Source organism: Wolffia australiana, chromosome 14, assembly GCF_029677425.1.
Source record: "Wolffia australiana isolate 7733 chromosome 14, ASM2967742v1".
Classification (NCBI taxonomy): Eukaryota; Viridiplantae; Streptophyta; class Magnoliopsida; order Alismatales; family Araceae; genus Wolffia; species Wolffia australiana.
In genome coordinates, this window is record NC_135848.1 from 368,968 (window position 1) to 381,593 (window position 12,626).

At 37.1% G+C, this 12,626-nt stretch overlaps 1 protein-coding gene across 1 annotated transcript; it reads right to left on the reverse strand.

Annotated features, from left to right (window-relative positions):
- Window positions 1-3,128: 3,128 nt before the first annotated feature.
- On the reverse strand, window positions 3,129-6,086 carry LOC144712074 (putative leucine-rich repeat receptor-like serine/threonine-protein kinase At2g19230). The gene is made up of 8 exons (XM_078586255.1): window positions 5,784-6,086; window positions 5,188-5,716; window positions 4,359-4,846; window positions 4,125-4,266; window positions 3,973-4,044; window positions 3,801-3,872; window positions 3,631-3,708; window positions 3,129-3,435 (listed from the first exon to the last, which is right to left on the reverse strand). Exons 1-8 carry the CDS (start codon window positions 5,896-5,898, stop codon window positions 3,273-3,275), a joined length of 1,659 nt encoding a protein of 552 aa, XP_078442381.1. The 5' UTR covers window positions 5,899-6,086; the 3' UTR covers window positions 3,129-3,272.
- Window positions 6,087-12,626: the final 6,540 nt, after the last annotated feature.

Sequence of the window (12,626 nt, forward strand, 5' to 3'; positions counted from 1 at the left end):
ATCTTACATATAGAGAGCGGGATAAAAATGACGCAAAGAAAAATCAATGGAGAGAGAAGGATCAGTAGCTGAAGAGTATAAAAGAAATATCTTAGAGGAAATATAGGCAGAGAAAAATATGAACGAGAGATAAACACATAGACAGAGAGGGAGAAGGAAGAGAGAGATGGAAAGATAGATGGATGAAAAAAGGGAGAGAAATAGATAAAGAAAGACAGAGAAAGAGATACATATATAGACAATCTGAGGGACAGTGAGAGAATGGTATGGATGGAAAAAGAGGGACGTCAAAAAGGGTTTAATTTAGGCATTTCTTACTCTTTAGTGGACTGAGGGGTTTCATTCTAGAAGTTTTTTTTTGCACCTACGGGTTTCTGTTATATTTATCGGACCATCCAGAGTCAATTATGAGACTGAATGAATAGTGAAGAGAGATAAAGAGAAGGTCAAGAGATAATATAAAAGTGATATGGGGGGGAGGGGGGGAGAGAGTTATGGCCACGGAGATGGAGATGTATGAAAAGAGAGAGAGAGAAGGGTTTAATTAAAGGCGGTTTGCTCTTCTCATTCTTAATCTTTTTTATGGTTTAATGAAATAAGGTTTTCATGCCAGTGCCAATGAAATTGGATAAACTGAAATATATTTTTGAGGAGGGTTACTTTAACCAAACAAGCTAAAGAGTGACTAGGGTTTGTCATTTCTTACCAAAATGTGGTAAAACCAAACCAAACCGAAATTAGTTGTACCAAAAGTTCCGTACCGGGTTCAGTTTCAGGAGAAAACCAAACCGATAACCTAACCGAATATTATATTAACAAAAAAATGGGACAATACATATGTTGATAGTGATTTTTGAAGTTGGGACCAGTAATACTTTCACAACAATCTTGTGGCAACTGCGCTAGCCAGCTTTATGCTTTAGAAAATGAAATAAACAATATTAATCCATAATATAATCTTTATGCAAATAATCCATTTATGAAAAATGCAGCAATGCAAAAAAAGGATAGATACACAAATAAAATGAAAGAAAAATACATAAATATGAAAATAACATAAATTTGCAAATAAAATATACGTAAAATATATAAATCAGAAAATAACATATATAAAAAATACATAAAAATGCAAATCAGATAAAGGCATGAATAACATATAAAAAACATCAATTTTAAAATAACATATATACATAAATAACCTAAATGCGAAATTATGATAGATACACATATAACATATATGAATAATATATAAATATAAAAATAACATATACAAAAAATATATAAAAATTCAAATCAGATAAAGGAATGAATAACATATAAAAAATACATAAATTTAAAAATAACATATATACACAAATAACATAAATGCAAAATTAAGATAGTTATCCATTTAACATATAAATATAACATAGACAAAAAATACATAAATACCCAGATCAAATAAAGACATAGATAACATATATAAACAATACATAAATATGACAATAACATCAATACACAAATAACATAATTACAGAAATAATGTAAAAACAAAGAATATTAACTTATAAATAACGTTAATATGAAAATAACATAAATATTCAAGTACAAAAATAATATAAATACAAAAATTTAAACACCTAGATATGTAATCGTGTAAGTACTTAAATATTTAATTATATAAATATGTAAATGTATGACTATGTAAATATGTAAATCTATGACAATGTTAATGCATAAATTCAAATATAAATATATAAAAATGTGGCACAAATACAGTTTGGTCTTTGATCATGTAATGAATCCATAGAAATAATGGAATCTTTACATAGTACATATGTTTATTAACTCTTTTAATAGTATTTTTTACCTAAATTTTTACTTTGATTTTTTTGCTTTCAATATGATTTTTTTAAGAGGGATGTGACCGAACTTATAGGTTTACTGAACCAAAACTGAATTCTGACCTAACTGAGACCGTACCGACGTTTAGGTATAGGTATAGGAATTGGCCAAAAACTGATGCCGAGACTGAAACTGTCATTCCCTAAGAGTGACTTTTTTTTTTTGCAAATCAACTTGCAAATAAAAATGTACACTTCTACAATAATATATCTAATCTCCAAACGTACTGTATCTCCATTTTCAGGGCCAACAGTCTGACGGTCTACCTCGAAAGGCTCGTAATACCTGACAGAGAGAGACTACCGGACATAGAGAGGCTCGTAATATCAAAGGAGGATGATTTGAAAAGAGATTTCCCATGTTGGAATAAAACATGTCAGTGGTGAATAAGAAAAATCAACAACACAAGGATGAAGAGATAGATATGTAGCCGAATAGAGGGATAGATCCATAGTTTTTTTTAACCAGGTTTACAGTGTTTTTTAAATTCTTTATTTATATGTCCCCCATTTGGACATAGACTGGGGTCCTCGAAATTGCGGCGATGTTCTATTTAATGGGACTAGCGAAAATATCAGCCAAAAAACTTGTTCCAAAATTGGATTATCCAAAGCTAGTTGCCCGAATTGGTAGAGTCGAGACCGAGATGGCTGGATCAGTGAAGTGGATGGTCCATTAAAATCATTCAGGCCGAACGGGGTTTCGTATTATAAAGCTCGATGGAAAAAAACAAAAGCCCGAAGAGCTATATGGAAAAAAAGGGAAAATGGAGGGAAATATATTGACGACGAGACGGAGATAGAGAGGATAGAGAGAGTGATGGTGGGATTAGATGAAGAAAGGTTGGAGGGATAAATGAAGAGAGAGTCAGATCAATATAGACACATATTCGAGAAAGCTAACTATTGGGGTGGGGGTGGGAGATAAAGATATAAGGATAGAGAAAGAGATGGAGAAAAATTAAAAAAACGAGATGGACAGAGATATAGATACGTGGAAAAGGGTTTAACTAATGGAGTATTTTATTCATATCAGACCTACAAATGTACAATATCTACTTAAGAAAGTTTGTTTTCTCATGCGTTCTGGGTTTAATTAAGAGAGATTATGTTACGTTAATCGGACTTTCCCGGTTTAAGAAAAGGACTTTCCTCTTTTTATCCCACTTACCAGGTTTAATCGAGGGAAATTTCCTCAGAGATGGAGACATTAAGAGAGATAGAGAGCGAAGAGGGAGAGAGAGATATAGAAAAGGGTTTCAAGGAAGGTTTATCTTTTTGATGGTTTGATCGACAACAACTGCTAGTAGAGACGTGCTGAGCAAGAAAGTTTCATAGGCTTTATGGGGCATGAAGAACGAACGCCTCCTTATTCGCTTCAAGCTTAGTTCAAGCGACGAGTAAGCCGAGAAAGAAAACGAACACAGCACCAGAAGCATGAAAACCTGGTCTGAACGATGTGGATCCACTCTGGCTTGGAGGTGGGCTGGGTTTTGCTGCGCTGGGACTCGGCTGCGGGGAAGTTGCGCATACGGCCTCAAGCCCTTCAATCCTGGAATTCAAAGCACGGATGAAGACTTAATTTTAGACGGTTAACGAAATCAAGAAAAAAAGAGATATTGGTGCCATGAAATCCTGTGATAACGATCACCATGTATTAACAGCCAAGCAACATAATCTTTCAAATAACCACCCAAGTGAAGATGAAAAGTAGAAAGGGAAGCAAGAGATCTTTTGTAGATTGCACCTTAGGGAGAGCTTGTCGGCCGGTGATTTGGTGCAAAGATCCTTGGAAACTCCTGTGATCTTGTTCCCGGACAAATTCCTGACAGAAAACGGAAGGTTTCCGATGTTCTATTATCGATACATTGACCGACGAATATTTAAAGGAGCGAAGCCTGGATAACTGAAGCTCACAGCAGTTTGAGAGACGGCAACTTTGCGAGGAGTTCTGTAACTGTGATTGGAATGCTGTTATTAGACACATCCCTGAAAAAGAAAAGACCAAAAAATCAGCGTGGTAATACAGCTGATTTCATGGATCTGCGACGAACATGATCCACCATAACAATGCGAAAATATTTCATACAGGGTCGTTAAAGCGGTGAGATTCTCAATGGAGGCTGGAATTTCGGCTGTCAGACCGCTCGATGATAGGTTTCTACATTATGGGTCATTCATATAAAAAGGCGTTAGGGAACTAGAGTTGGGATCAAGGGTTAGCGCGACGGATCCACTCACAGAGAGACAATTCTTGGGGCTTTTGTGCCATCGTAGTAAGCGCACTCAACACCATTCCAGCTATACTTCTTAGGGACGCAAGGATCTCCCTGCCAGTTACTCTGCAATTTGTATGCTGCCTTGATATCCTGAATTGCTCGAACTGAACAGAAAAATATTCGGGTAGCGTCGATTAGAGCCAATCTGGGAGAGTAGAGAAGGCTTTGAATGATGCTAAGCTCGATCGGGTCTCACCATCAACAAAGTCAGTCGGTAGTTCGTCGATCTTCTTTATGATGAAGCTCTCCAAGGCGTTGATCATGGGGGGCAGGGTCGACGTGATCGAGGGGCGAAGTGTGATGTTGTAAAAAGAGGTAGGCCCGATGACGGCATTCGTGACGGAGACGTAAGCTGTCGTAAGGAACGGAGCCGTGTAGTTGCTCAGGGACTTTATCTCGCTACCCGAACCAAAGATGTCCATCACCCTTGATCGGTTCGAGCGGCTCAGGTTCTGCAGCTCCGCAAAGTATAACACGACATAAACTGTGTCGGTCGGAGAGCCAGTGGCGGCACGGATGGTTAACGAGTAGCCCACGTTTGGGACCGTTGTGGCCGTCTGCATAACTATCGAGGGCACTTGGAACTTGTTGTTGAGAATCGACTTCACAGGCATGGTGGTGTTGATCGTCGGCAAAGACCCTGAGAGCGGAAACCATATTCGGTCATATCGGTCGATCGGGTACCTGCATGCCACCAGACAATTTTTCTTTTTCAGACGAACGCCAATTTGTCCTTGCGATTCTATGAAACTAGATTTATCAGGCGAGTCTGGTAAAACCAAGGCCGGACGATCTTCCGCTATTTTTTATCTTTAAGCAAGATGTTGGTCTTCAATAATTACTGTTCTTCTGATTGATCATTGGTGGTTTTACGGACACAAGAGATATAGAAGCAATGTTATATTAATTCTTGATCCGTAAAGAATACGAGATCATCATGCAAATTGTGAACGTCAGATAAATTGACCAATATTTATATAATTGTTGAAGTAAACAGTAAAGATCCTCAAAAATATCCGGCTTACCTCACCTGGGCCGCCGCTCCGTAATTGGTTCGTTGTTGAACTAACAAGGTCTGCGAGGCGTTGGCTGCAGTGTAGAAGAGATCGGGAAGCTGCCTGAGCTGGATCGTCGAGACCACAGGCGTCCCCGTGCCTGTGTTGACCAAGCAGACCCATATTGTGTCGCCGTTGGCCGCGGCGATCGATTCCTGGATATATATCTCGTTGAGCGACAGAGAAACAGTGACCCTGACGTGTACTCCGACGTGAACGTCAAACGCGGGAGGCTTTTGGAGCCCGTCATAGTTGCCGTAGAACAATTCAGCTCGAACCAGGTACCTGCCCCCTACCTGCAGAGGCCGGAGATTATAGCAGTTCCTGTCCCCCTGCGGAAAGGCTCGCAGGGTCTGATAACGCTGTGCAAACTCGCTCGCCTTCACTGTTTTGGCTTCCCCGGAGTCCACGTACTTAGCATCAGGGATGTATTTTATTCCCGTCCCATCTTCTACATAGTCCTTTCCTTCTGGAAGGCCGCAGTCCAGGCTTATGAAACCTGCCCAACGTGAATCGAGCTAATCATAAACGGGGCCGTCTCACTTATCCTTAAATCTGTGAAGTACCTGGCTGGGCTTCAACCGCCGAGCATAGGATCAGGAAGAAGAAGATGAAGAAGAAGAAGGAAAAAAAAAGGGAGACCACGCCTTGGAAGCCTCGGCAAAGCTTCGGGAAACTCATCGTCCTCACTCAAGCCGGTTGACGAATTCAGCTGTATAAGGAGCAATAAAATCAATTCTCCTGCCGGTTTCCTCTCTAAAGATGAGGTGGATGTCATCATCAGGATAGACCAGGAAAGACTTGCCGGTTTACTCTCTCTCTAGCTCATCTTCTCTCTCTCTCTCTCACATATTCTCGCTCTCGCTCTCTCTCTCTCTCGCGTTATTCGTAGCCGCCGTCCCCACGCCTCCATCCCACAAAACCACTGCCGCAGCCTGGTGTTTCCCTCATCGCTGTCTTCAAGCTACCGCATTTACTCCGGCGCCATCATCATCGCTGTCTTCTTCCATTGAACTTATAACATATTTTGTTAATTGGTAAATTTATCGCTGTCTAAATTTAAGGTGAAGCTTACCTGGCTCAGGGCACTTACGCTATCAAATGTAGAGAGTTCTTTCCATGCCGTGAATTAACGCTTCCTCAGTCTTTTGATGGCGAGGTTATATGGTTTCTTTGACCCGGTAGGAAGCTCGTCAGTGAACACGTGTCTTTCAGGCGACATCCGATCAGAGAAAATTTTCCTATCATCAGTCGTTTACATGCATTGAGACAGCGTCCTCAACTTTTCCCGGATTATGAATGGGGCTTGCAAACAGAGCCAGAGAATCATCTGCAACGAAGCGGCATCAAAGAATCAGAGAATAATTACCAGTCAGGAGCCATGGTCCTTTAATAAACAACCATCTTCATAGAACCATAAGCCGATGATGAAATACAGAGCAATCTGTGACAGTAGGTCAAACCTTTGAGATACAATTAGAGAAGGTGATTTAAAGAAAGGATTACAAAATTCAACTTCAATTCGAAGGATAATTTACATTTCAGATATTAATAATTAAAGTCAAATGGGAAAACCACAGTATGGTGATCGAAGTAGGAACAATAGATATTGTGGTGCGGACCACAACAGCAATAGACAGGTGGCCCAGAAAAATTATCCTGCTGCGACGACCAGTGCAAAAAGACCCCAACTTCATTTATTTTGGAGATATGTCCCCGCTAACAGACTCTTCGCATTCTTCCTTCTGCCCATTGCCCGCCGCTTCTATATAAATACTTGGAACTCTATTTTTCTAGAGACATGAAGATTATTGAATTGTTTTGTGTTCTTTTACTTACTATCTTGTGATCTTTCCTGCAGGGATCCTCCGACTGGCACCGCCCCCACCTGTAGCCACTGCTATCAGGAAGAATCCCAAACGTTAGCATCCATTATAATATTGTGTCTTCGACAAGTGGTTCCATGATCAATCATATTCATCTTATGAGCAAGAGCACAAAATGGTATTCTAGCCAGATATTTTGATAAGCAATGCATAAAAATATTTAGGACTAATATTTAAAGATAAGTAATCATTTCTTTATGATCTCATCATGATTCATTAATCCTTGCACAAATACTTGAACTTTATTATAATTACCACACATACCTCATAATGAATATGTTTCCTTGAATAGAAGTGGAAAGTGTGATTCATTAGTATGTCATATATAATAATATTATTAGGGAATATATGTGATTGGTTTGCGAGGATATCTTATGAAGTTTACCCCAAGCAATTGGGCTGGCATCAAACTTAGAACATATGCTTAGAGTGTCATAAAATTGACATTTGGTTGAGTTGTAAAGTGGTTTGGAAATTGTAAAACCTTGGATTTCTTAGTGAGGACAAAAAGATAATATTCACCAATATATTGGGGTATAGGAAAGGGTATTCCTGATGGATGAATCTACAGTATGCAGAATGTGAGAAGATTGATGATAGAAGACTAAAGTTTCTAACTTAAGGAATAATGGAGAAAAACCCTATAAATAAATTTTGATAAAGTAATGAAAAGAAAATTAAATAAAGTCACAATAGTATATGGAGTTATTGTAGTGTAAAGGGTCCAATATCAACATATTACAAAGAATAAAATATAATTGTTGGGGAAACAAGATGAAACTGTGATAAGATATGATCAGAGACTTTATCCACACATATTTGAAACTTAAAAGGATGAGAAATACTTGATTTTGAACAAACATAAAAATACTGGTACTTGATTGAGAATTTCAAGCCAATAAACTATAAGTAATGGATAATACATCTTATGGGTAATGGATAATTTCAAGCCAATCACACTTCCATATCATGTTTAAGTTCATTCAAATAACTATTTGTTCATTTGCATTCTCTTGTGGTGTTTATAACGAAGTCCTTGAATACATTCAATGATCTAGTTAAATATGATCAAATCAAAATACAACAATCTCTATTCTTTAAACATATAATATAAAAATTTATATTAAAAGATAATTGGGATGGACATCAAATTATCCTGAAAGAATAGCATTATCTAAATGACCCATATGCGTCCTTGAATAGTATTGTACCTAAATCTCAATCCAAGTTGACTTTCAAGGTCATATAATGGTCCTTTGACCTGAGACATCAAGGACCTATTGTGGATGACTATGCTTTAACTTAGTCGTACAAGTCTCTAATCATGAGATTCAAGTATTGAAAGCACCAGAGTAAAGGTGCATCCTTAGCACCGAGTGTTGGAATACAGCCTTCATACATAAGTCTTGTTCTTCTTGAAACTGAAAAGTCCTTAATCAATAGAGCTAGCTTCTAGCAAAGGGGTTGTGCTAAAGTCCACAAGCACCAAAGTAGGCTCTAGCAAATAGAACGCTTAAAGGGGAGAAACATGACTCTAAACAACTAAAAATACTTCAATCATCTCAATTTTAGTGTATGAGGGGCCTCATATATTCCACTAAAGGTTTAGGGTCATCCATGTGGAAAATATTCACGAAAAGTCACCTCAAAAACATTGGGAAGAACAATTTTTACAAGACATAACAAAATATCAAGAACTTAACACAAATGAACTGAGATATTCTACAGATTCAGGGTCCTATAGAATCTGTGTTGGATCAAGACAAAAAACAGAAGATCTCTAAAAAGGTGTTGCAAAGATATTTTGTAGATTATGGTAAAAGAATAAGTTAGAGGATTTTGAGGATCACTAAGTAATTTTCTGTAGATCTTATCAGCTTCTATATGCATCTCCATCATGAGCCACTAATTAGTAATGGGACTCAAGAAATATGATTTTGGTTCCATCATATATATAAAGAAGTATACAAAGGTGATTATGTGGTCAATATGGGATTGTTCACCATGCATATAAGAGGACTTTAAACTCAATTAAAAGATGGATTTATTTTCTTTTCAATACCTTTTATTTTTAAACGATAAATAGATAGATAATTAGATAGATAGATAGATAGATAATTAGATAGATGGATAATTAGATAGATAGATAGATAGATGGATGGATGGATGGATGGATGGATAGATAGATAGATAGATAGATAGATAGATAGATAGATAGATAGATAGATAGATAGATAGATAGATAGATAGATAGATAGATAGATGGATGGATGGATGGATAGATAGATAGATAGATAGATAGATAGATAGATAGATAGATAGATAGATAGATAGATAGATAGATAGATAGATAGATAGATAGATAGATAGATAGATAGATGGATAGATAGATAGATGGATAGATAGATGGATAGATAGATAGATAGATAGATAGATAGATAGATGGATAGAGAGGAAAGAGAGAGATGGATAGGGGAGAGAGAAAAAGATGGAGGAGAGATAGTGAGAAGAGAAGAGAGGTAGGGAAATATATATAGAGATGTAGAGCAATGGATACCTAAAAAGTATTACATAGAGATAAAGAGAGGGAGAGTGAGGTAGTGAAACGGATGGAGAGATAGAAATGTCTAAAAGGGTTTAATTAGACGTTTCTGAATTTTTAGTAAACTTATGGGTTTAATTCTGGGATTTTGTACTGGGCAGCACCCGGTGTTAATTAGGATATCTTTATCCTGTTTTCATTTAACTGAATGAAAATTAAAGAGATATGAACAGGAAAGGGATATGTGAGAGAAGGGGGAAGGGAGAATGTTAAAGAGATGCAAGGATAGAGAGAGAGAGAGGTAGAAAAATGGTGAGAGAGATGGAGACCTATAGAAGAGAGTGAGATGAGAGAGAGACATAGAAAAGGGTTTTATTATTAATATTACTGATGGTCTAACGAAGAGAGGTTTGCATGCAAGTGCCAGTGAAATTGGATAAATTGAAATATAGTCTTTTAAGAAGGAAATGTTAATTAAAGCAAGCTAAAGAGTATTTTTTTGTAAATCAACATGAAATAACTGTACACTTTTTCAAGTATGTATCTAATATCAAAATTAATGTACGTCCATTCTTCAGGATCAACAATCTAAAGGTTAGCCCCAAAAGCTTGTAATACCTGATAGAGAGAAACCGCCTCCGCTTTACCATCAGAGGACGATTTGAAAATGAATGTCCCTAGTTGGAATAAAACATACAACGATGAGTAAGAAAAACCATAAATACATGGGTTGAGTGATATATCCATTTTTTTATGAGGTTTGCAGTGTTTTTATATGGGCCGTAGTTGGACTTAGACCAGGGTCCTCAAAACTGTCAGGATTCCCTATTTGATTGGAGCAGTTAAGGTCTCAGCCGAAAAACTTGTTCCAAGATTGGATTATCCAAGTTGGTTGCGCAAAGTGGCAAAGTCTAGACCAAGATGGATGGTCTTAATTCAAACTGGAACAGTCAACTGGAGAGCCCATTAAAATCATTCAGGCCTAAGGTTTGCCATTTTTTCTGACATTTGGTAAAACCGGACAGAACTGATACCATCAGTTCGGGTTTTGCGGTTTTACTGAAAGTTTGGTACATGTTTCGGTTCAGAGTGCAAACCGGACCGACAACCAAACAGTAAAATAAATAAGTAAAATACTTTTTGTGGGAAGTAGGATTTGAATCCTGGTCTCTTCCCCCTCAGTGCTCATACCCTTCAACCAACTTCGCCATAGCACTTTTATGAAAAAGCTAAATCAGCAAAATATATAATCAAATAAATATAAGTTTATTAAAATTGCAGATCCAAGAGGCAATGGTTTCCCACCTTTCTGGATTTTAAGGGAGGATCTTGCACGGGTCATTGCTTTTCGTCGTCACCTGCATTTTGTGTTGCCACCAACAGTTGTCATTACTCGCAATAGTGCCGCCATTAATGTCGTTATCATTAAATCTCTTTTCACAGCCCCTTGTTACCCCTCCTTCAAAGTATCACCAACTTTAGTCCATGGATTTGAGTGGAGATGAGGTATATCCCAGTTTTTATTAAATTTTATAGATATTGAATGTTGGTAGTATTTTTCATTACATAGGTTCCATCAAATCATGCAAAAATCAAAATTAATTTGCCAATGACTGCAGACGAGAATTCTCATTGTTAGAGAGTTTCACCTGTCTTGAAATACTACAAAAAAAGAGTAATGGAGATTATCGATGCAAGCTTTGTAAGGCAAAGGAGTTGATTGTGTAAAAAGATAAGACAGGAAGCACAATGAGGTTATAGACACACTTGAAAAAGTTCCATGCCATCTTCATAAGCAACTTAAGCCTTCCTCTAGTCAGAAACCTGTATCGAAATATTTTCAATGACAACAGAATTTACAGGTAGAGCACAGAGCAAACAAAAGCAGAACTATTAGATCTAATCATCAGTGCTGATATGCCATTGTCAATAATTGAGCATTCACAATTCAAAAAAATGTGTGAGTACTTTGCACAATGTAATTTGAAGCTTCCATGTACCATGACAATACAACGTGCAACGGACGAAAGATTTGAAGAAGAGAACTCACAGTTTAAAGAGGAGCTTAGCCAAGTTGAAAAGTCTCCACGGATGAAAGATTGGACACTTGGACAACCACCAATTGTGTGGCTATTTTTGGGATGACAATTCATTGGATTGATGCGGAATGGAAGATTTGTGAACGAGTTCTCAGAGTAAAGCAATTAATTGGATCACATGAGGGCTCATACTTGGTAGAGATATTGCACTTAGTTTTGAAAGATTACAATTTGACTCACAAGGTAATTTATGTTTTATTAGATTTCTCCTCTTAATCAATAAATAATTAACTATATTTTCTTCATTTTATAGGTATTTCCCATCACAACTGATAATGCTAGTAATAATATTACAATGGTTGCAACCTTAGAACGACTATTGAAGGATATTATTTCCAAGTTTAACAAGCAAAACACCATGCACCATGTATGGCCCATGTTTTAAACTTATTTGTGCGTGAGGCTTCAAGGAACTAGGTATTTAATTATAATTCAACTTTTATTTCAAGGACTTTTTGCAAGTTATTCTTTTAAAATGTATTACCATAATTTTTTATTGAAGTAGCTTGGGAGAAAAGAAGAGTATCACAGAAGATGGCGAGTGACAATCTTAAAACCAGCAAAGTGAACTTTTCTATCACTGATGAAGAGTGGGATCTCCTATAGCTTTTTCAGATGAAATTCAAGAAAACCCTCTTCATGAATTGAAGGTCTAGACAACCCTCTTCATGAAGAAAGGGTACCCCTAAGCTTTAAACAATCAAGGTCACTTAAAATTTCATATGTTTCCATGAAGGATAAATTATTAGAGTATGTGGTTCTCTCAAAGACTAAGCCTATGTTTTATACTGTTACAGTGCTTGGTCCAAAAATGAAGCTTGTGTTTATTCCAATAAGTGAGCAGAATTCTATCATTCAGTTTTTACTTAGGTGGATTGAAAC